Source organism: Phyllobates terribilis, unplaced genomic scaffold (assembly GCF_046119375.1).
Source record: "Phyllobates terribilis strain yellow unplaced genomic scaffold, ASM4611937v1 Scaffold_5__5_contigs__length_657084704, whole genome shotgun sequence".
Classification (NCBI taxonomy): Eukaryota; Metazoa; Chordata; class Amphibia; order Anura; family Dendrobatidae; genus Phyllobates; species Phyllobates terribilis.
The window spans coordinates 294,078,426-294,103,130 of NW_027362765.1; the positions used below are offsets into that span (position 1 = coordinate 294,078,426).

Here is a 24,705-nt window from a genome sequence, read left to right on the forward strand (position 1 = left end):
AAGAAATCAAAATGATTCCCCTACGACTACCAGCCTTATCCAATCTGGGCTTTCTTTACCAGGGCACATTCCATATATCAGGCCCTGGTCAAGGCTGCCCGGCTCGTGGCACCCAGTCCCCGGCCCACTAGCCTTACCCACGCAATACATCGGCCACAGCGTTCTTGTATGTGAGACAAAAATCACAAGGAAAAAGGCTACCAATAGGCCAGTAAGAAATGGCGGCCTACCGGGAACGCACAGGCACATTTTCTATTAGTCGGTGTGAAGAATAAATAACATATAAATGAAGACGGGGGGGGTGATTAAAAATCATTTGTGTTTACAGCACCTGTGCAGGCCTATGTGTCTCCATGGTAACAGACTGTAAACAGTAGTATAGGAGACAGAGCTGCAGTCTGAGCAGCCTGCACAGGGCTCTGTTACCATAGAAACCGACATTTTTGCACTAAGGACGTTTTGCAAAGTTGCGTCATTCTTGTAGGTGACGGGGTGAGTAGAGCAATATTCTGCCACTGACAAGCAGTGACGCGCTCACACCCACTGACAGCGGCCACACAATGGCCGGGACACTTTCCCGCCCTCCGCCCGTGTCAGGGGACTAGCGGCAGCAGCAGCGGCGACCCTAAGGGGCGTGGCTTGTCGGCCGGCATGCTGCGTCATGACGTCAGGGTGCGTAGGGCTGCTGAAGCCGGGTGAGTTGAGGTGAGGGGGTTGAGAGCGGTCCGGCGCCATTATCTTCTGGACCGGGAACCAGAGCACGTCGGGAGGGAAGCTGTCTGGCGGGACGTGGCCGGGAGCGCGGGAGGGCTGAGCGGACTTGTACGACGAGTCGGCGGCTGTCACCGCTAGTAAGAGGGCAACTAGTAAGCCGTGAGTGACGTGAAGCCGTGCCGGCCGGGCTATTCCGGGAGACCGCACCGTGCAGCGCCCGGGGGAGGAGACCTCATATCCTGTGAGCAGCCAATCCGCAGCCGCTGCCAGTCACCGGGAAGCATGTCGTATAAACCCATCGCCCCGGCACCGTCAGGAAGCAGCAGCGCCCCGGGCACCCCCGTCACCCCCGGTAACCGCCTGCATCTGTGTGTCCCCGCCGTGCCCTGGTGCTGGAGACCACTGTCCCCTCCACGGTCCGCTCTGTAGGATGCCATCTCCGCACACAGACCACCCACCTCTGTGGGAAGGGCGCCCTGATCTGCCTGCCTGGGGGGCGCCCTGCCCGGCGGTGTGTGATGTCTACCTGCTGCCTCACTGCAGATCCAGTGTTTGCGCTTTCATATCCCCATAAAGGGTTATTGCTTATCCTCTGCTCTGCCACATAGGTGTAGGGCTCTCCTGCCTGGGGGTCCGATGGTCAGCCATCATTGATTCCCACATTATACACTGCCATATTGAGATGGAGCCCTAGAGAATAGAGGTCAGCAATCTATTGACCTCTGCACTCCCCGTAGGCGAGGATCCCCTCTCTGAGACCCTCACCTACATGGCCTAATTGTGAGATGGGACCTGCCAATTAATTCATACTGCCCAAACCTCAGGAGCCTGAAATAGTCTGGCTGCAGGATTGCAGATCTGGCGTTTCAGGGGAAGCGTAGTTTAAAGATCCAGCTGGGGACTATAGGGAGACTAGATTAGTCCAATGTGGTCCCCAGCTGGATTCTCCCGCACCTTCTAGTTAGTTGCCAGGTGTGGGAAGAAGCCGGCCAGGGACCACATTGGACTAGTCTCGTCTCCCTATGGTACCCAGCTGGATCTTTAAACTACGCATTTTCTGAAATGCCTGAACGTTTGAGCAAAAAACATACCTGGTTGCAATTGTGCAGCCAGATAAGTGATTTGTGCTGCCCCTGGTGTGGTCATCATGAATCAAGTGACAGGTTCTTATTAAAGGCACCCTGTCGGCACAGAATGACTGTTCATACTGTAAATGCACTCGGTGCACTGTGGTGGGGATGAATGTTTAAGTGCACGATCCCACCTATATCTGCCCTCTGGCTCTGAGACCAGAGTTGTCAAAGGAGAAAGAGTGAAGAGAGCGGGAAGGTGCACCAAGTGCCTGTACTTGGTTTGAACAGTCATTCTGTTTCTGCTCACCATGGATATATAAAGGTTTCCCTCATAAATAAACGGATTTTCCTTTGTGGCAGATCCTATTGTGCCCTTACATTGAGTAATGTGTCTGTCATGTGTGCTAAGAGGGAAGCCATTGTGATCTGTGGAGGGATCCGAGCCCTTACTTTGCCACTAATGTACTGTGCTCATGGGACATAAGCTATCAACAGTAGATGGTGGGTTATTGTTCCCAACTATCACCCTGGGTTCAGCTTCTGTAACCCTTTGGTGATCAGGTGTTCCTGCAGATGAATGGCTGTCCATGTGATACACAATCATGAGTGCACCAGGGCTGCTTCCTGTTTGTAAAGGTGACTTTTGATTCTTAATTGTGCATATCCAGCAATTATCTATTAACCCTTATGGTGCCTGTATTGTTATTTCCCGATTCTCATTACATAAGGGTAATGCAGTGCCGGGAAGAGCAGCCATGGGGAATTGCACTTCCCGACTCCTGCTGTTTCCTATGCGCTAGATTGCTCTTATGGGTTGGTTTAGACCAATCCTTTATATAGGGCTCAGCGCAGACATTACTTTTGACCTGGCTGTTATGTATGTCTCTATTTGCTGCTGTTGGAGTAATCCTTTTACCTTTCTGTCACAAATCTTTTTCCATCTACATCTATGAATGCCAACATTGTCGCTGTTTGTGTCCCCCTGTAACTTGCTTTATACTGTGGATTGATAGTTGTGTGCAGCCATAAACATCTCATCCCCTCATCTGATGTGGTTTGCAGTGCCAGGAGCCGCAGTTTCTTCTCCATCAGGAGCCATTTCAGTCTCTTCTTTCCGACCCATCTTCAGTGACTTTGGACCCCCTTCTATGGGCTTTATTCAGGTGAGCGAATGTCATATATGCAGTGCATATGCCTGGAGCAAGGAAAATGGACAAGGAGGGGCAGGACCCAACAAATAAACTAACAATGCTACAGAATAAGCAGTACAGTATTCTGACCAGAGACATGGCTGTAGCTTCAGACCCGTGGTGCTCGCATGTAAGAGGGGGAGAGTTGGCGGTGTGGCGCTGTAGCTTATCTGAAGAACTCGCTATGCTCTTCATGTGTTTTCTGTGACAACCAGACTGCGCCTTTTTCATAAAAGTTCACAAAAGTCACCAGCTTCAGTTCTAACCTGAAATAGACCACCTTTACGGAAGGTCTACAAGTAGATGAGCCTTTCATTCTCTGACCATTATGCCTTATGGGGGTTTGTTACATTTTTATACCCAACATAGCTTGCTGTCAGGCACTAAGTGTTGCTCTAGCAAAGTATTTGTACTGCTGGCCTTGTGGTCCTATTCAGGTGGTAGTCACGGCTGAATGCATCGGGATCATTTATCAGTCATCTTTCATTGCTGCAGTCTTGAGTGACCATGGTGTGATTAAAGGGTTAAAATAGCTAGGATCGCAGGCTCATCTGGTCTTGGCCATTAGACATCCAAGCACTTCAGGGCAGCACAGGACAACCTCTGCCACCCAATACGGTAGAATAAAGGTGCCTTAATGATTGTTGAAAAATAGTATAGCTGTGGATGTTAGAGTTACAATTTGTATAAACTTCAGCAGAAAATTAAAATCTGCACAAAAGTCAGTATGTTAATAAACCAGTGAGACGTACGCCCCACTGAATTTTTTTAAACATCTTTTATAGTTCCAGCAAAGTGGATGGGATTCCTACAAATCTCATGCCCACTGCTTTTTGTGCTGCATTTTGCTTTCTCTTGCGGGTATGCTGAGTTATGTGCAGATTTTCCTCATTTAATTGCATTAGATGTGGAGAATCTGAAAGTAAAAAACACCCGACTGTATGCACAGTTGTCCTGTGTGCATTTCTAGCATTTGGCTCTGTTCACACTGTAGCAGTATGTAGCCATATTTGCAGGCAAATAATTGTAGGTACTGCAGGGAGATGTAACATTTTATTTATTAAGTACAAGGGTTTGCATGCAGTGATATCAATATACAAACAATACAAAATATTAATGTGTGAACATGGTGACGTGACATTAGCATGGGAAGGATGTAAAAATACAATCTCTATTACCAGGGAGTGAAGCCCGCTGTATCACAGGCAGTTTCCCAGGGGACTTATAGCGATCTGCTGTCTGTTATTGAAGAGATGGGGAGAGAGATCAGACCGACTTACGCTGGGAGCAAAAGTGCAATGGAAAGGTTAAAAAGAGGTGAGTATCAAAACTAAGGTAGAAAGTAAAACCAGTGGAAGCAGTGTGTCATGGTCACTAATCCGAATCTTGTATCGCCGCAGGTATCATTCATGCCAGGGCTCTTGTGAGAGAATGCCTTGCTGAAACAGAGCGCAACGCACGTACGTGACCATCCCCCGACTTAGCACTTTGTTAACACTTTCCACTTTTTATATATATATATGTAAGCAAATAAAGTTACTCTTGGTGACTGAATTGCGCGTTTCTAATAGAAGGGACTGAGTTGGTGTCCCGCAGTCATTGGAACATGGTAGAGCAATACTTCCAACTTTCCTGTCGGCTGAAGTAGCAGCCACTCCTGATCACCGCCCTTATTGTATCTAGAAATACAATCAAACCAGAATTCATGCTTCTATCTGCTACTCAGCAGAAGATGTGGTTCAGCAGACAGAATGGCTTGAAGGCCAGTTATATTGTGCAAGTCACATGTTGAGAATGGAGCATTGACCTAGATATGATGGAGCTGCTGGAGCAGTCATTTGAAGATGCCTCGAAACCTGGCTTTGTCCTCTTCATCTTTTTCACTTAAACGCACCTCAAGCTTCTTCAACTCTTTAGCAACTAGGGGTGCAAGGGATGGGTCCAGTTCAACAGCCCGTGCAAAGTCTTGCTCCGCTTCTGATGCGTTCCACACAGCAGCGTGCGCTCGTCCTCGCTTAAACAGAGCCTTTACGTTATCTGAAATGGGACACAAAGATGAATGTAGAGGAAAAAGCCTTATATTAAATGAACTGTTCTGCAAAACCTGTCATTGTGCTGTGCCTCATCCAGGGGGGCACAATAGGGATTTAATAGCCACCACACTAAGTCATCCCCCTCAGGCCATGCACAAGGCATAACATTATCACACTATTACACATCAGGACATGTAATGGGAGGAAGAGACTGCTGCTTGGCAAGTTGTGAAGAGTTTTCATAAACCATCAATGTCTTAATACACTTTGAGCAGAAAGTGAGAAGCTGTTACAGTAGTAACCTTGCTTCAAAGTGTCCATCCAACATTACTGCAGGTGGGTAGTACAAGTACCCAGCGAGCATCATGCACAGGTTCTAGGAATTAAAATGGGACCCATCCACAATACTAGGAGCGTCTGACAGCTGCCTTGACAATTTTATTGTGCAGTTGCATGTCATCTGAAGATTGGGGGGACACTTCAGTGTAAGCAGCAGCCTCATCTTATTCTGCAGCCAGTGAATCAAGCAGAGATCTTCACTATATACACGCAGCACACCATCTGATCAGAGGGGGACTTTGTCTCTGCTCTTAAAAGGACCAGCACATTTTTAAAAAATGTCATTCTATTTGAAAAAGTTACTCCACTAAAGGGGTTTTCCAGTTTCTCAAAACCCCACCCAATACCCGGTCTTGTGCAGTACACATAAGCAGAGCTGCTGACATGTCAGCACTGCAGACAATATCAGACACTGGTGAGTGAGTAAAGAAACTGGGGGACAGTAGTTTTCAAAAATTGGAAACACATTTTAAGCTTCTTTAGAAGAGATAGGTCCTCCTCAGATGCAGAGAAGAGTATATGCAGTGCAATACATACCTGAGTACTTGTTTAATATTGAGGAGCAGTGCTCCAGCACTTGGTAGTATTCACCCTCCAACAATTTGCATTGACAGTAATTTAAAAGCAATGGTGTGATCTTAGTGTCAAGAGAGATCCAATCTGGAGATCCAGGCTGCTCCTGAGACAACAAAGCAATATGCATTCAATATAACATCACGCATGAGTCTGATGTTCAGCACCAAGGACTGGGTCCAGGTCAAAAATTCAAGCTTTATGATGCAACAGTCAGTATTTGACTGAGAACTTTGCCTTCAGCTATACAGGGTTTTGTTTGTAGTGCAGGGGATAGAGTTGATCTAAAAATTAGTGTCACAGTCTGAGGACTGTTGAGGGGCAGCGTGTAGGTATACAATGGGCTCCCAATATTACAGAAAAACCCATTATGCTACAAGTATCAAGAAACCTCTTATGAATATACTCAGCCTTAGGCTATGGTCACACTGTCACTATTTCACATCAATATTTGTAAGCTAAAACCAGGAGAGGAAAAGTATAATAGAAACATGTCACCACTTCTGGATTTATCACCCACACCTGGTTTTGGCTTACAAATACTGATAGTGTGAACATGGCTTTAAAAGGGAACCTGTAATGTAAAAAAATGCTATTAAGCTGGACGTTAATAGCATTATGAAGCTGTGCTGGCCCCTGTACTGAAATCCCAACTACCGGGAGCCAGTCTTCAGCTTTCAGTCACCACTCAGTAAATAGTGAGCACTGTCAGTAAGTGTTGGGTGCATTGTTACAGCCAGCTCGGCACTGATACTGACAGCCAGCTCAGCAGTGTAAAGGCCCCGTCACACTTAGCGACGCTACAGCGATCCCGACAACGATACGACCTGGCAGGGATCATTGCTGCGTCGCTGGTGAGATGTCAAGCAGTCAGATCTTCCCAATGATGCGGCAACCCGTAACGATCTGTATAACGATGCACGCCTATGTGTTTCTGTGTCTGGGTCGTTAACAAGGTCGTTGGTAAGGTGTCAAATACACTGATGCATGCTACCCAGCGGGGCCTCAACGATCAAAGAAGTGTCCAGACCATTCCGACACGACCAGCGATCACACAGCAGGGGCCTGGTCGCTGCTAAGTGTCAAACGTAGCGAGATCGCTACTGAGGTCGCTGTTGCGTCACAAAACTTGTGACTCAGCAGCGATCTCGCTTAGTGTGACGGGGGCTTAAGTGCTGGGGCATGGTTACAGCTGCCGATCACTATGTACTGAGTCGTGATTGAAGCCGTGCCCCATAAGACAAAGCCAGAGCCTGCCGGGGTGAATAAAGGTCATTTCCTCCCAGTAGCCGAGCTATTAGTGTGCTGGCCGTGCAGCTTTAGAACACTATTGACATGCAAATTAACCTCGTATCTGCAGGTTAATAGCGTTTTTTGACATGAAAAATTCCTCTTTGTCAATATCTGTTGGGTGACATCACATAGAATATTCTATCTTATAGCCCAACTACTTTAAGTGTGTATTCACACTGCATCTCTTTCCAGAGGTCAAAAATGTCTGTTAGTCAAGCAAAAGAAGTTTCAGGATTCATTAATTTCCAATGGAGTCTTGGAAAGCTGAAGTCTTTTCCTAGTGGGTGTTTTTTGGGTCGTTTCCCATCTGATTTTTCAACATTTTTTTTTTTTTCCTTCTCTTATGGCATCCTCTCACTAGGGTGTTGTTTTTTTTTAATATAAAGCAAAACAGCTGACATGCTGCTCAAAAAAATCAATCACCTGGTGCGTCTTTATATCCTTCCCATTGACTTCCACTGTAAAGTATTAAAGGGAATCTACCACCAGGTTTTTGCTATGTAATCTTACAGCAACATTAGACTCTGATTCCAGTGTTGTGTCACTTACTAATCTGCATGCTGTTATTTTGGTACAGTTTTCTCTGCGCAGATGCAGCAGAGTTTTGAATGCTGAGCCCTGTATCACTCCACCCACACCAATGATTGGCAGATTTCAATGTACACAGTGCACAGGAAGAAAGCTGTCAGTGGTGGGGACAGGGTTACACAGCAGTTGACTAGGAGGCACCAGAGACCTGGTCCTTTAATCTCCTGCTGATTAAAAAAGTGTCTTTACACCACACAGCCTAGTAACGCACACATCGTGCTGCTCTCAGGGTACAGAGCAAAAACCTGCTGACAGATTCCCTCTAAGAATCTTCCTAGTGGAAAATGCCAGAATAGATGTCTGTTTTCTTTACTTTAACTGGTTTTCCAACACTTTAGAGGTAACACTTGCAAAAATGACTGGTGTACATAAAATTATTCCGGGTGAGGACTGGAGTAGACTTGCACTAAACACATTATATATATATATATATATATATATAACTCGGGGGTGGGGAACCTCAGGCCCGTGGGCCATTTACAGCCCTCAAAGACCTTTTATCTGGCCCCTGGGCTTGGGCCGGCAGCCAATTCATTTCTTCTTGCTCTATGAGCACGTGCACGTATTTATTACTGAACACTGAGGGGCGTGCAATGAAAGATTACATCCTCACACCATTGGCAGTGTCAGGATGCATTTTGTGGGTGGAGTTAGTGAGCAATTTGTACACCCCCCGAAGGATGGTATAAATATCCAAATGGCCCTTGGCAGTAAGAGGTTCCCCACCCCTGGGGTTAACTCATTTAAAAAAAAATCAAAATGCATTTTATGAATGTTTATAAACACCTGGAAAAGCCACACTTAAAAATCAGAAAACTAAACCACAAAAGACTACTTGGAAACAAAAAGTTGTTTGATGAATTTGTTGCAAATAATAAGTCACTAATTGCGAGGTATTCACGTAAAATAACTGGATGAAATGCAATTATCAACGGTGTTCCTGGAGTCCAATACTGTTTAAAAGGCATTCTAAAGCCTGAATACATGAAAAGCAATTTGTTTTCTTAAATTAACAGGACCATTCTTTAGATCATTGTTAATGCTTTATCCACTAAGTCTTATGGAGCGAACCAGTAGAGGGAGGAGAGGGTATAAAAAAAAATGTTGAAGATGTTTTACTTGATGCTTGAGCGTGAATGGAAGTATTTTTTCCACAAATACCTGGATATTAAGGCCCTGGTTCAGCAGTCCTTTTTTGGAGTGAATTTGGTTCTAATAGTGAATTAAGTTTGCGCTTTAGTCAATATTTAATTTGTGCCTTTCTTTTAAGTTATTATTTTTTTTTTTTTGTTCAACGTGGGTGTGGTTTTTCTTACGCTACATTCACACATTCGTATGTCGCAGTCTGATCCCAGGTCTTCTGACTCATGGCTGAATCACAGTCCATGCTCAGACCATAACACGCGGATGTGTGAATGCAGCCTAACTTATCAGTTGCAAATTTTTGAAATGTTGCAAAAAATCTTGTGCAATTGTACTCCAGCACCCTAGTAAAGTGCAAAATCAAATTTTATTTTTGCACAGTTGAAGGCTAAAGTAAACATTTTAAAGGATTATTAAATAGTATGTGCCATTTTGAAGAATTTGTTGCAAAAAAAAACAAAATACCACAATACAGAAGAAAAGTGACTTGATAAATGACTGTGGCTAATTAACCGTATCCACAAAACAGAAAATGAGGTGTTCTACTATAATGTACCTTCATTTGTAATGACTTTAGGCACGCAATCGCTTCATAGTATTTGGCAGCTGCTTCCGGGATGTTCCCCTCCTTATACATCTGATTTCCTTCCTGATGGAGCAGTGGCACTGCACCAAGCTTCTCTTCATCTGACATAGCCCACGCGTCTTGTCTGTATGATCCTGGCTCCTCTATCTAGAAGAGAAGATGATGATCATGTAAAATGGGGAGTTTTGACTCTTTAGCAATCAGTGACATACAGTATTTATGTAGTTGCTATCAAGGAAGTATGGAGCTTGGTCAGGACCTTGGCATAATCAATATACAGATGACACCTGCCTGCAAAGGTTTTGCTTCACTATATATTTTAAAGAGGACCTTTCACCAGATCATGTTGAGCTGGCCACAATGTAATAGTGGCTTCAGAATGGAAGAAAACTTATATCTTTTATTTCGCCTCTCCGTTGCAGAGATATTAGCAATCAAAGTATTAGGCACCGAATGAGTTAAAGTCCAAGGGGGTGTTATCAACAAGACTGTGGAGCCTGAGTACATTTTGGTGGAGTCAGTATAAAATGGACAGACTCTTAAAATATATAATAAATTGGGTACAGTAGTACAATGCAGGATGCGCAGTAAATGTTTTCATAAGAATTTTGGAAAGTTATAAAATGTCCAATAAATGTCTGTTCCTGATCTCTGCTTTTAGTTGAGGTGAATCTGTGCTGCACTTTATGTACATGCTCAGTGGTGAGGCAGTGAGATGAATCTGTGCTGCACTTTATGTACACGCTCAGTGGTGAGGCAGTGAGATGAATCTGTGCTGCACTTTATGTACATGCTCAGTGGTGAGGCAGTGAGATGAATCTGTGCTGCACTTTATGTACATGCTCAGTAGTGAGGCAGTGAGATGAATCTGTGCTGCACTTTATGTACATGCTCAGTAGTGAGATGAATCTGTGCTGCACTTTATGTACACTCAGTAGTGAGATGAATCTGTGCTGCACTTTATGTACACACTCAGTAGTGAGATGAATCTGTGCTGCACTTTATGTACACACTCAGTAGTGAGATGAATCTGTGCTGCACTTTATGTACACGCTCAGTAGTGAGGCAGTGAGATGAATCTGTGCTGCACTTTATGTACACGCTCAGTAGTGAGGCTGTGAGATGAATCTGTGCTGCACTTTACACGCTCAGTAGTGAGGCTGTGAGATGATTCTGTGCTGCACTTTATGTACACGCTCAGTAGTGAGGCAGTGAGATGAATCTGTGCTGCACTTAATGTACACGCTCAGTGAGGCAGTGAGATGAATCTGTGCTGCACTTAATGTACACGCTCAGTGAGGCAGTGAGATGAATCTGTGCTGCACTTAATGTACACGCTCAGTGAGGCAGTGAGATGAATCTGTGCTGCACTTAATGTACACGCTCAGTGAGGCAGTGAGATGAATCTGTGCTGCACTTAATGTACACGCTCAGTGAGGCAGTGAGATGAATCTGTGCTGCACTTTATGTACATACTCAGTGGTGAGGCTGTGAGATGAATCTGTGCTGCACTTTATGTACACGCTCAGTAGTGAGGCAGTGAGATGAATCTGTGCTGCACTTTATGTACACGCTCAGTAGTGAGGCTGTGAGATGAATCTGTGCTGCACTTTACACGCTCAGTAGTGAGGCTGTGAGATGATTCTGTGCTGCACTTTATGTACACGCTCAGTAGTGAGGCAGTGAGATGAATCTGTGCTGCACTTTATGTACATGCTCAGTAGTGATGCAGTGAGATGAATCTGTGCTGCACTTTATGTACACGCTCAGTAGTGAGATGAATCTGTGCTGCACTTTATGTACACGCTCAGTAGTGAGGCAGTGAGATGAATCTGTGCTGCACTTTATGTACACGCTCAGTAGTGAGGCAGTGAGATGAATCTGTGCTGCACTTTATGTACACGCTCAGTAGTGAGGCAGTGAGATGAATCTGTGCTGCACTTTATGTACACGCTCAGTGGTGAAGCAGTGAGACGAATCTGTGCTGCACTTTATGTACACGCTCAGTAGTGAGGCAGTGAGACGAATCTGTGCTGCACTTTAGGTACACGCTCAGTAGTGAGATGAATCTGTGCTGCACTTTATGTACACGCTCAGTGGTGAGGCAGTGAGATGAATCTGCTGCAGTTTATGTACACGCTCAGTAGTGAGATGAATCTGTGCTGCACTTTATGTACACGCTCAGTAGTGAGGCAGTGAGATGAATCTGTGCTGCACTTTATATACACGCTCAGTAGTGAGATGAGTCTGTGCTGCACCATATGTACATGCTCAGTAGTGAGATGAGTCTGTGCTGCACTTTATGTACACGCTCAGTAGTGAGGCAGTGAGATGAGTCTGTGCTGCACTTTATGTACACGCTCAGTAGTGAGATGAGTCTGTGCTGCACTTAATGTACACGCTCAGTGAGGCAGTGAGATGAATCTGTGCTGCACTTTATGTACACGCTCAGTAGTGAGATGAATCTGTGCTGCACTTTATGTACATGCTCAGTAGTGAGGCAGTGAGATGAATCTGTGCTGCACTTTATGTACACTCTCAGTAGTGAGGCAGTGAGATGAATCTGTGCTGCACTTTATGTACACGCTCAGTAGTGAGGCAGTGAGATGAATCTGTGCTGCACTTTATGTACACGCTCAGTAGTGAGATGAATCTGTGCTGCACTTTATGTACACGCTCAGTAGTGAGGCAGTGAGATGAATCTGTGCTGCACTTTATGTACACGCTCAGTAGTGAGGCAGTGAGATGAATCTGTGCTGCACTTTATGTACACGCTCAGTAGTGAGGCAGTGAGATGAATCTGTGCTGCACTTTATGTACACGCTCAGTAGTGAGGCAGTGAGATGAATCTGTGCTGCACTTTATGTACATGCTCAGTAGTGAGGCAGTGAGATGAATCTGTGCTGCACTTTATGTACACGCTCAGTAGTGAGATGAATCTGTGCTGCACTTTATGTACACGCTCAGTAGTGAGGCAGTGAGATGAATCTGTGCTGCACTTTATGTACACGCTCAGTAGTGAGATGAATCTGTGCTGCACTTTATGTACACGCTCAGTAGTGAGGCCGTGCTGTGGAGTCGGAGGTTCGGCTTACCGAATCCACAGTCCTGGTTACCAGATAGCAACTCATACAAGTCCCCCAGTGAAAAGTATCTAATAACACCCACTTGGACATAAAAGTGAACTCATTAGGTGGCAAATACTTTGATAGTTAATATCTCTGTAAAGAAGAGGCAAAATTTAGAGAAAAAAAATTATTCTGCTCTGCAGCCAGTATTACAGCCTATGTTCAGGACAACATGAAATGTTTTATAAACGTCCTCTTTAATTTCACAGTGGTAAACGGGCCTGGAAAAAGAAAAAACACAGTTGCCACCGGAATCCGCTCCACTCAACACTGCAGTCTCTGACGGACCAGTAGAGTATATATGTACCCACCATCACCTGACCCGCCAAGCCTTTCACTGGCCTCAGCAGTCAGATCACTAGTGGTCATGACTGGATTCCAGTGGTAATTATGTTTTTTTCCTCATTTCTGCAGGCTGGCTTGCCCCTCTGGAAAAGGGGAAGTCACAGGTCATACTTCATTTCATTTAAGAACAGTATGGTAACTTCAGTTGTGAAATTAAAACTGTAACTGGTCCCAGAAAAAGAAAATAAAGCTCTCGTATTGCTAAGTTAACCGCCAAATGAAAACTATAATATATATATAATGCTGAATATTATTATTCCACATTGCACCATAGAACCATTGAACCCCCATTGAATTAATGTGTGCGCATGAGGCCTTAAAGGGAGAGCTGTCTTTTGGCGGAGCAACATTGTCATAATTTATTGAATGTCGTGCAGCAAATATTTACAGGAAACTATCCGTTTAAGCATTTTCCACCCATACTGTGAGAATAAGATTACTCTTCATATACAGTTAGATACAGAAATATTTGGACAGTGACATGTTTTGGCAGTTTAGCTGTTTATCAAAACATATTCAAGATACAGTTATATCAATATGGGCTTATGTGCAGGCCCTCAGCTTTGATTTGACGGTATTCACATCCTAATTGGAGTAAGGGTTTAGGAATTACAGCTCTTTAATATGTAGCTGCCTCTTTAAATGGACCAAAAGTAATTGTACAGTTATCTCAAAAGCTCAATGGGCTGCATGGGCTATTCCCTCGCTAATCTATAATCAATTAAGCAGGTAAAATGTTTGGAGCGGATTCCAGGTGTGGCATTTGCATTTGGAAGTTGTTACTGTGAACTCACAACATGCGGTCAAAGTAGCTGGAGCTGAAAAAAGAAGAAATTCATCAGAGAGATAGCAGAAATGTTAGGAGTGGACAACTCGATGGTTTGGTACATTCTGCAGAAAAAAAAAAGTGAACCGGTGAGCTTAGGAACTCAGAAAGGCCTGGATGTCCACAGAAGACAACGGTGGTGGATGATTGCAGAATCTTTACCATGGTGAAGAAAAATCTCTTTACAACATCCAAGCAAGTGAAGAACACTCTCCAGGAAGTAGGTGTTTCAGTATTTGAGGCCACCATAAAGAGAAGACTTCATGAGAACAAATACAGAGGGTTCACCACAAGGTGCCAAAACCGTTAATAAAGAATAGAAAGGATGAGATTAGATTTTGCCAAAAAACATTTAGAGAAGCCAGCCCAGTTCTGGAAAAGCATCCTTTGGACAGATTAAACTAAGATCAACCTATACCAGAATGATGGGAAGAAGAAAGTATGGTAAAGGCTTGGAACAGCTCATGAACCAAAGCATACCACATCCTCTGTAAAACATGCTGCAGTGTGATGGCATGGGCATGCATGAGGTCAAATGCCACTAGATCGTTAGTGTTTATTGATGTGACTGAAGGAAAAAAAAAATTTAAAAATTATTTTTAAAGCAAGTCCCCACTCAGACCTGTCATCTGTTAACAGAAATATAGGGGACTTCCACATTACTGACAGCACAAAGGCTTTGGAAAAGCAAAATGGCCCTTACACCCCCCCCCCCCCCCAAAATAAATTCAGCAAATTCTGTGCTCCCAAATCCAAATGCCCCCCTCTTTACTGAGCCCCACAGTGTGCCTAAACCACATTTAGGGTCCATATGTTTGACATTTCTGTAGTGATGAGAGCCCGCCTAATTTACAGGTGCATGTCTCCAGAAGCATGAGCTGGGCATAACGTACTGGTCACTACAGTGTACTGGTCACTATAGAGGCAGATTTGCAATTTTCACTCAGCAACATCCACTGCTGCTTGTTTCTGGAAAACACCCATGAAATCAAAATCATCACTACACCAGTAGATAAATTCCCAAAGGGGTATAATTTCCAAAATGCGGTCACTTGAGGGGGATTCTGCTCTTGTAGCAATTAGGGGCTCTGTATATGGAGTCCTCAAACTATTCTACAATAATTTGTTCTCCAAGAGTCAAATAGCACTCCGTCCCTCTCGGGTCCTGCCGTATGGCTAAGAAGTACAGTACAGCACATATGGCGTATTGCCACGTTCAGAAGAAATTGTGGGACACTTTTTGGCACCATTTTTACCCATTGCCCTGTGTAACAATGTAAAATCTGGGGCTAAAACAATTTTTTTTTGTGGTAAAAATATAATTTTTACTTCACCGCCCAATGGTATAAATTTCAGTGAGTTACATGTGGTGTCAAGAAGGTTACTGCACCCCTAGATAAATTCATTGAGAGGTGTAGTTTGTAAAATGGGGTCACTTATGGGGGGGGGGGGGGTTCTGCTGTTGTGGAACAAAAGGGGCTCTCCCAGTGGGTCATGGCACCTGCAAATCACAACCGTAAAATTTGCACTGTAATATGGCGCTAATTCCCTTCTGAGCTTTGCACTGTGCCTGAAAAGTAGTTTTCGACCACTTATGGGGTATTGATGTGCTCAAAAAAAAATTGAGTAACATTTTCTCCTATTACCCCTTTTGAAAATTGCAAACTTCGGGTCAAAGCAACATTTTAGTGGAAAAAAAATAGTAATATTTCATTTACTCAGCCCAATGAGTATTGCCTGAAGGTTAAAAATACTACTCCCTTCCACATTCCATTAATTCCTGTGAAGCACCTGATGGGTTAATAAACTTCTTGAATGTGATTTTGAGGGGTGCAGTTTTTAGAATGGTGTCACGTTTGGGTATTTTCTGTCAAAGGCCCCTCAAAGTCACTTCAAATGTGATCTGATCCGTAAAAAAATAGTTTTGTAAGTTTTGCTGGAAAAATGAGAAATTGCTGGTCAACTTTTAACCTGTGTAACTTCCTAATTTTTTTTCTTATTTTTAAAAAATTGTGCTGATGTAAAATAGACATGTGGGAAATGTTAGTTATTAACTATTTTGTGAGACATAACTCTCTGGTTGCCACATTTCCGATATTTTCAGAAATAAAAGCGAGTTATATAGAACAAATTTTACCAGAGAGTTATTACCTCATCAAATGACACTGGTCAAAATTGAAAAAAAATTGTTTTAAGGGGAGTGGGGAATCACTTTTTCACACAGGGCTCTGTAGGTTTGGATTTCTTTTTCCCTTAATAAAGACCATCAATTAAAAACTGCATTTTACATTTACTTGTGTTAAGTTTGTCTGATATATAAATTTGTTTTGTGATCTGAAACATTTAAGTGTGAGAAATATGCAAAAGAATAAGAAATCAGGAAGGGGGCAAACACTTTTTCACACCACTGTATGTAAATGTAAAGGGACTAGACACCAAAATATTAAGTCTGCAGTACATGTTAGTTCTATGCCTTAATAGTTCACAAATACTATTATGCCATTTTAGTAAAATACTTCAGTGAAGACATTACCTTTAAAAGTGTGATGACAAATATAAGGGGTTGTGGGTCTTTCTGTAGTACATCAAGGTCTGAATAACCAAGGGAATGGTCGTGAAGCTGGGCAATGCCTCCGCAGCAGTGTCTTTGGCCATCACGAGGGTCTTCTCCTGCTGCAATCCGGCGCAAACTACGTGAAACTTGAGGGTACTCGATGACATGCTGGAAACATGAGAGATATCAGCCTGAATTAACAGTTCTTCCATGGACATAAAGCGATATGTGGTCTTCCTGTGACCTGATCACCACTTTTTTTCCTTATTACATGTTTGGATATATCCCATACATTATACAGGCACATCAGGTTCTAGAAGTTTTCTACACCCAGCCTTACCGGAGTGTCACACAAGAACTCCGCCACTTCGCCTTCTTTCATGGTGCAGATGATGGTCTCCCAGACGGGCAGTTTGAACTTCTTCCCTATAATCAGTTCCATGGGCTTTTCCCTGGTAGAGCTGTCGTCCAGCTGCGTGCGTTTATCATCACACAGTAATGTACGATAGTGGAACGTGGCCTGCAGGAAACACAATAGGTGCACCGTTCTTATATCATCTCACACAGGATTTCTCCTGTACCACCTAGGACACTGCTTGCTTGGTGCCGCACTCCACATTAATAAAGAAAATATGTAAAATAGTTCACTTAAAAAAAAGTATTTAAAATGACCCCAAATGTTAAAATCACCAACGTTTAAAAGGAACCTGACAGCTGTCTGGCATGTTTTACTCTGGTACGCTGTGGCATTTCACATTAAATGTATGTTTTAAAGGGACAGTTCACTTCTGGACAACCCCTGCTTAAACATTTCAGGGCCAGAGAGAAAATAAAAACCATGTATACTCACCTCGCGCAGCGGCACTGCTCCTCCGATGTCGGTACTGCTGTTACTAGCAGGTGATGTGACGTGTGACCGCTGATCAGCTGCAGCTCATCAATATTCCATCAGACTGGACGTCCGCTCTGACACAGTAGTAGAGGCTATAGCTAGAACGCGGTAGCTGATTTGTCACATGACCGCTGCAGCCAAACAATGTCACGTCACTCACCAGGAAGAGCCGTTCAAACATCGGAGGAGCGTTACCTCTACGGCAGAGGGGTATACGTTGGTTTTATTTTCTGTGGGTCACTGAAGTGATTAAGTTTGGGTTATCCCGTAGTGTGCAACTCCTCTAAATGTATTTTTCTGAACCCATGCAACGCACGAGAGTGAAACAAACCTGGCTGAAACGATCAAGCTAGCGTATGATACATGCTGCCCGAACCATAGAAGATAGCAGCTGTCAGCTACTCTATTCCACATCCAATTTTAAAAAAAGCTAATGTAGTATGGAGATGTTTCTAAACTCCTTTTTGAAATATTAAATTATTTGTCCCAGACCGTAAGTGGTATAAAAAAAAATAAACACCAAAACTGCAGTTTTTCAGACACCCCACTGAAAAATGGATCACAAAGCAATCAAAAAGACTGATGCACCCCAATATAGTACCAGTAACATTGTACAGCTCACCCTGCAAAAACCAAGCCTCATACAGCTCCATGGGGAAAAAAATATTGGTTTTTTTTTTTTTTTTTTTTTTTTAAAAAAGAACAGCAACATATATATATATATATATATATATATATATATATATATATATATATATATATATATATATATATATAAAAAACTGGAGATTGCTATTGGCGGAACCATCCTGACTGCAGAGTAAAGTGTACACCACAAATAAAACCAGAGCAACAATGGTGGGATTGGATTCAAACTTTCACCCCACTAGAATTTTTTTTCCCAGTTTTTGGAATGACTGAGGGAGAAGCCGTTTTTTGTATATATCGGGGAGAACCGACCCCCACATCTAGGGACGGAGAAGCCGGTGTCTGCAGCTATTGAGGGAGAAGCCAGTGTGAATTCACAAGTGTGAATCATACAAGTGTGACATATTGAATTAGACCTGAATTGAATCTGAAGGGAACAGAAGGAAACTGGATACCCAGGCAAACTAAACAATGATTGTCTTTGTTTTCACTCTCTCCCCTATAGTCCTCCACTTTCTACTAACCCCCCCTAATCCCTACACCAAGTAATGAACTCTTCATCTCTCCCTCCATCCTCCCCATTCATCTCACCTCCCCCTCAGAACTATTCCTCAATATTCAATCCTGTGTCTCCAAACACAGACAGCCACCTCATGCTCTCTCCTGCTCCCACCTGCTAACACTTTCCCTGCTCCTTCTGACTGCCGGCGATATCTCTCCAAATCCTGGTCCTCACCACATCCCCACAGTCACTTCCACCTTCTCTCCACGATCTGTCACAAACTCTTGCAACCTTTTGAACCTTATATCCATCCGCCCAGCCCCGCTTCCCCAGTCCTACTAACAGGAGCTCTAAGGAACGCTCGCACCGTCTGCAACAAACTTTCCTACATCCATGATCTTTTCATTACTAACAAACTTTCCTTCCTCTGCTTCACCGAAACCTGGCTCACCCCCTCTGACAGAGCTTCTCCAGCTGTACTTTCGTACGGTGGATTCCACCTTTCTCACACACCCTGCTCCAGCGGCAAGCATGGTGGAGGAGTAGGTTTTCTCCTGTCAGGTAACTGCTCATTCACCCAAATCCTACTGCTGCCCTGCGATGCTCTCCCTTTTTTTGAGGTGCATTCTGTACGCATCTACTCCCCCTCTAACTGGCCATCATTTACAGCCCTCCAGGGCCAGCCACCACTTTCTTCGACCACCACCTGGGTGCTTTACTTCCTTTCCGCTGACATCCCCACTATCATCATGGGTGACTTCAACATCCCCACTGACATGTCCCACTCATCTGTCTCTTAAGCTTCTATCCCTCACTTCCTCCTTCAGCCTTGCTCAATGGTCTTCCGCCCCCACTCACAAAGATGGCCACACACTGGACCTCAGCTTCACCCGCCTCTGTTCCCTATCTAACCTCAACCTACTTACATTCTCTTCCCTCTCCTCTCCAGGTGCACAATCCCCACTCCACAAACTTGCACACCCTCGCAAAAATCTCAAACACCTTGACCTACACTCACTCTCTGAATCCCTTCTCCCTCTTACAGGCATAAGTTCATTACACGATGCAGATGCTGTTGCCGCTTTAAATAGTTATTATTTATTGTTATAGCGCCATTTATTCCATGGCGCTTTACATGTGAAAAAGGGGTATACATACAAAAACAATTACAATAATCTTGAACAAAACGTGATGGTAACTGGTACAGGAGAAGAGAGGACCCTGCCCGCGAGGGCTCACAATCAACAAGATATAACACCACAACAGCTTCAGCTCTCAATTCGGTTGCCCCCCTCACACATACCACAGCTCGCCCACTCAACAGGCAACCCTGGCACACCAACCTGAATAAAGAACTGCAAAGGGCCTCCAGGGTTGCTGGGCGGAGATGCAAAAAGGTCCCACTCAAACAAGCATTTCATCGCATTCAAACAGTCCCTCACTTCTTTCAAGTCCACACTCACTGCAGCAAAATAAACATACTTCTCATCTCTCATATCCTCCCTGACTCACAACCCTAAACAGTTATTCAACACTTTCAATTCTCTCCTCCGTCCCCCAGCGCCTCCTCCCTCTCCTCTCCACCGAAGACTTTGCCTCATTCTTCAAGCAGAAGATTGACACCATCAGACAAAACTTTTGCCTAAAGTCCCCACAGCACCTCCTCATATCTACTCAACCCTCCTCCTCCAAAACCAGCTTCTCCACCATTACAGACTATCAAGTTTCCTCTTTACTCTCCAAATCACACCTCACCACCTGCGAACTTGACCCAATCCCGTCCACCTCATCCCTAACCTTACCATAATTCTCATCACAACCCTAACCCACCTTTTCAACCTGTCACTAACAACTGGTATCTTCCCCTCAAACATGCCTCGATCACACCCATCCTTAAAAAGCCCTCCATTGACCCATCCTCTCGGACTAGCTATCACCCCATATCACTTCTCCCCTAAGCCGCAAAACTAATGGAACAACACGTCCATTCTGAATTGTCCTCCCACCTCTCCTCCTGCTCCCTCTTTGACCGCTTACAATCAGGCTTCTGACCACATCACTCCACTGAAACTGCCCTGACTAAAGTCACCAATGACCTACTAACTGCCAAATCCAAGAGACACTACTCTGTCCTCCTCCTCCTGGACCTGTCATCTGCCTTTAACACCGTAGACCATTCCCTCTTACTACAGACTCTCTCTTCTCTTGGCATCACAGACTTGGCCCTATCCTGGATCTCCTCATACCTAACAGACCGGACCATTCAGAGTCTCCCACTCACACAACACCTCATCTCGCCCCCTATCTGTCGGTGCCCCCCAAGGTTCAGTTCTAGGACCCCTGCACTTCTCCATCTACATCTCCGACCTGGGACAGCTCATAGAGTCCCACGGCTTTCAGTATCATCTCTATGCTGATGAAACACAGATATACTGTACATCTCTGGACCTGATATCACCTCCTTACTAACCAGAATCCCACAATGTGTGTCCGCTATTTCATCCTTCTTCTCTGATAGATTTCTAAAACTTAAAGCGCACCTGTCAGCAGGATTGTGCTTAGTAAACCACATACACTGTCAGGTGGGCGCCGTTACACTGCGTAAAATGATACCTTTGATGATTAAATCCATCCAGTGATTCTTTCATGATCTTTATTTTCAGTTCTGCCATAATGATATGCATGTGCTCTGGTGCTCTCATTATGTATTCATATCTGTGCCTTGTGACAGGTCACTGTGCTTTCAGTGACCTGCCTACTGTTTTAAATATTGCCTGTGTAATTTCTGTTCAAAAGTGAAAATTTACATCCCCAATATGGCCGCCGCGGCCCGCGCATGCGCACTAGCATCTTTTGGCTGCCGAGAGATGCTACTGCACATGCGCCATTTTGCTTCAGGAAAAATAATTTGAATGCAGCAATATGGCGCCGTGCATGCGCAGTAGCATCTCTCGGCGATCGAGAAATGCTACTGCATGAGCACGGGCAGCAGGGGCCATATTCCTGCAGGCACATTTCTTTTTCCTCTAGCAAAATAGCGCCCGCGATGTAGCATCTCTCGGCAACGAAAAGATGCTACTGCGCATGCGCGGGCTGCAGCGGCCATATTGGAGGATGTAAATTTTCACTTTTGAACAGAAATTACACAGGCAATATTTAAAACAGTAGGCAGGTCACTGAAAGCACAGTGACCTGTCACAAGCCACAGATAGGAATACATGAATACATAATGAGAGCACCAGAGCACATACATATCATTATGTCAGAACTGAAAATAAAGATTATAAAAGAATCACTGGACGTATTTCAACATCAAAAATATCATTTTACTCAGTGTAACAGCGCCCACCTGACAGTGTATGTGGTTTACTAAGCACAATCCTGCTGACAGGTGCGCTTTAACATGGATAAAACTGAATTAATCATCTTTCCACTGTCTCACTCAACCCCCCCCCCCCATCTGACCTATCCATCATATTCAATGGCTGCCCACTCTCCCCAGTCCCGCAAGCTCGCTGCCTCAGGGTAACCCTTGACTCTGATCTCTCCTTCAAACCACATATCCAAGCCCTTTCCACTTCCTGCCGACTCCAACTCAAAAATATCTCCAGGATCCGCACATTCCTCAACCACGAATCTGCAAAAACACTAGTGCATGCCCTCATCTCCCGTCTCGACTACTGCAAACTCCTGCTCTGTGGCCTCCCCTCTAACACTCTCGCACCCTTCCAATCTATCCTAAACTCTGCGGCAAGACTAATCCACCTGTCCTCCCGCTATTCCCCGGCCTCTCCTCTCTGTCAATCCCTTCACTAGCTCGCCATTGCCCAGAGATTCCAGTTCAAAACCTAAACCACGACATACAAAGCCATCCACAACCTGTCTCCTCCATACATCTGTGACCTAGTCTCCCGCTACATACCTGCACGCAACCTCCAATCCTCACTAGATCTCCTGCTCTACTCCCCTCTTATCTCCTCCTCCCACAATCGCTTACAAGATCTCCTGCATCTCTGGAACTCAAGACCCCAGCACATCAGACTGTCGCCGACCGTGAAACTTTCAAAAGGAACCTGAAGACCCACCTCATCCGGCACGCCTACAACCTGCAGTAACCAGTCGGTAACTCGTATTGTTCAAATTATTGTAATTGTTTTTGCTATGTATATCCCTTTCACATGTAAAGTGCCATGGAATAAATGGCGCTATAATAATAATGGAGGGGGAAGCCGGGGTCCGCGGCTACGGAGGGCGAAGCCGGGGTCCGCGGCTACGGAGGGCGAAGCCGGGGTCCGCGGCTACGGAGGGCGAAGCCGGGGTCCGCGGCTACGGAGGGCGAAGCCGGGGTCCGCGGCTACGGAGGGCGAAGCCGGGGTCCGCGGCTACGGAGGGCGAAGCCGGGGTCCGCGGCTACGGAGGGCGAAGCCGGGGTCCGCGGCTACGGAGGGCGAAGCCGGGGTCCGCGGCTACGGAGGGCGAAGCCGGGGTCCGCGGCTACGGAGGGCGAAGCCGGGGTCCGCGGCTACGGAGGGCGAAGAAGGTGTCTGTGGCTACGGAGGGCGAAGAAGGTGTCTGTGGCTATGGGGGTAGAAGTCGGTTTCTGTAGCTATGGAGGGGGAAGCCGGTTTCTGTAGCTATGGGGGTAGAAGTCGGTGTCTGTAGCTATGGAGGGGGAAGCCGGTTTCTGTAGCTATGGAGGGGGAAGCCGGTGTCTGTAGCTATGGAGGGGCAAACCGGTGTCTGTAGCTATGGAGGGGGAAGCCGGTGTCTGTAGCTATGGAGGGGGAAGCCGGTGTCTGTAGCTATGGAGGGGGAAGCCGGTGTCTGTAGCTATGGAGGGGGAAGCCGGTGTCTGTAGCTATGGAGGGGGAAGCCGGTGTCTGTAGCTATGGAGGGGGAAGCCGGTGTCTGTAGCTATGGAGGGGGAAGCCGGTGTCTGTAGCTATGGAGGGGGAAGCCGGTGTCTGTAGCTATGGAGGGGGAAGCCGGTGTCTGTAGCTATGGAGGGGGAAGCCGGTGTCTGTAGCTATGGAGGGGGAAGCCTGGTGTCTGTAGCTATGGAGGGGGAAGCCGGTTTCTGTAGCTATGGAGGGGGAAGCCTGGTGTCTGTAGCTATGGAGGGGGAAGCCGGTTTCTGTAGCTATGGAGGGGGAAGCCGGTTTCTGTAGCTATGGAGGGGGAAGCCGGTTTCTGTAGCTATGGAGGGGGAAGCCGGTGTCTGTAGCTATGGAGGGGGAAGCCGGTGTCTGTAGCTATGGAGGGGGAAGCCGGTGTCTGTAGCTATGGAGGGGGAAGCCGGTGTCTGTAGCTATGGAGGGGGAAGCCGGTGTCTGTAGCTATGGAGGGGGAAGCCGGTGTCTGTAGCTATGGAGGGGGAAGCCGGTGTCTGTAGCTATGGAGGGGGAAGCCGGTGTCTGTAGCTATGGAGGGGGAAGCCGGTGTCTGTAGCTATGGAGGGGGAAGCCGGTTTCTGTAGCTATGGAGGGGGAAGCCTGGTGTCTGTAGCTATGGAGGGGGAAGCCGGTTTCTGTAGCTATGGAGGGGGAAGCCGGTTTCTGTAGCTATGGAGGGGGAAGCCTGGTGTCTGTAGCTATGGAGGGGGAAGCCGGTGTCTGTAGCTATGGAGGGGGAAGCCGGTGTCTGTAGCTATGGAGGGGGAAGCCGGTGTCTGTAGCTATGGAGGGGGAAGCCGGTGTCTGTAACTATGGAGGGGGAAGCCGGTGTCTGTAGCTATGGAGGGGGAAGCCGGTGTCTGTAGCTATGGAGGGGGAAGCCGGTGTCTGTAGCTATGGAGGGGGAAGCCGGTGTCTGTAGCTATGGAGGGGGAAGCCGGTGTCTGTAGCTATGGAGGGGGAAGCCGGTGTCTGTAGCTATGGAGGGGGAAGCCGGTGTCTGTAGCTATGGAGGGGGAAGCAGGCTCTCACGTCTATGGATAGAGATAACATCACAAATATAGACCTCCCTAGCTGAAGGCATCCACCAACCACCGAGACTTATAATCAGCCAGCTGTGACGTCACGTCAGCCATAACGACTTGCGAGTCTGCACCATGAACACTGCGCTTTACAGCTGCATCCTGCGGGAGGCCATGCAAAACACAATTTACCTTTGTGCCATTTCGGAACTCTGACAGTGAGGCACTGCTAGGCGTCGTTATGCGTTTCCTAATTCCCTCACCGAGAGCCACTACCCCTGTCGCCATCTTCACCGGGTTATGACGTCCAAGCCTCCATACGACAGAGGTAAAGAAAGTATACGCATGCGCAAAGATTCCTCGT

At 45.8% G+C, this 24,705-nt stretch overlaps 2 protein-coding genes across 9 annotated transcripts; one reads left to right on the plus strand and one right to left on the minus strand.

Annotated features, from left to right (window-relative positions):
* The first annotated feature begins 506 nt into the window (after positions 1–506).
* On the plus strand, positions 507–4,531 carry CDK2AP2 (cyclin dependent kinase 2 associated protein 2). Of its 8 annotated transcripts, none has more exons than XM_073684323.1 (4): positions 507–695; positions 2,850–2,950; positions 4,159–4,294; positions 4,378–4,531. In XM_073684323.1, exons 1-4 carry the CDS (start codon positions 662–664, stop codon positions 4,443–4,445), a joined length of 339 nt encoding a protein of 112 aa, XP_073540424.1. In that variant the 5' UTR covers positions 507–661; the 3' UTR covers positions 4,446–4,531. The 8 variants fall into 8 exon arrangements, with proteins under 8 accessions (XP_073540424.1, XP_073540427.1, XP_073540426.1 ...); XM_073684326.1 differs by having other exon boundaries at positions 511–705; positions 2,801–2,950; XM_073684325.1 differs by having other exon boundaries at positions 511–695; positions 2,801–2,950.
* On the minus strand, positions 4,012–24,700 carry AIP (AHR interacting HSP90 co-chaperone). The gene is made up of 6 exons (XM_073684318.1): positions 24,534–24,700; positions 16,726–16,905; positions 16,365–16,553; positions 9,503–9,679; positions 5,887–6,028; positions 4,012–5,014 (listed from the first exon to the last, which is right to left on the minus strand). Exons 1-6 carry the CDS (start codon positions 24,627–24,629, stop codon positions 4,812–4,814), a joined length of 987 nt encoding a protein of 328 aa, XP_073540419.1. The 5' UTR covers positions 24,630–24,700; the 3' UTR covers positions 4,012–4,811.
* Positions 24,701–24,705: the final 5 nt, after the last annotated feature.

Bases quoted from the DNA above. Each gene is read 5' to 3' on its own strand.
- CDK2AP2 (XM_073684322.1), top strand. From the start codon at position 997: ATGTCGTATAAACCCATCGCCCCGGCACCGTCAGGAAGCAGCAGCGCC. The intron at 1,067-2,849 runs GTAACCGCCTGC...TGTGGTTTGCAG, and splicing joins GGGCACCCCCGTCACCCCCG to TGCCAGGAGCCGCAGTTTCT. The intron at 4,295-4,377 runs GTGAGTATCAAA...GTATCGCCGCAG, and splicing joins AATGGAAAGGTTAAAAAGAG to GTATCATTCATGCCAGGGCT.
- AIP (XM_073684318.1), bottom strand. From the start codon at position 24,629: ATGGCGACAGGGGTAGTGGCTCTCGGTGAGGGAATTAGGAAACGCATA. The intron at 16,554-16,725 runs GTAAGGCTGGGT...TCATGTTTCCAG, and splicing joins AGTTCTTGTGTGACACTCCG to CATGTCATCGAGTACCCTCA. The intron at 9,680-16,364 runs GTAATGTCTTCA...CTTCTCTTCTAG, and splicing joins TTGTCATCACACTTTTAAAG to ATAGAGGAGCCAGGATCATA.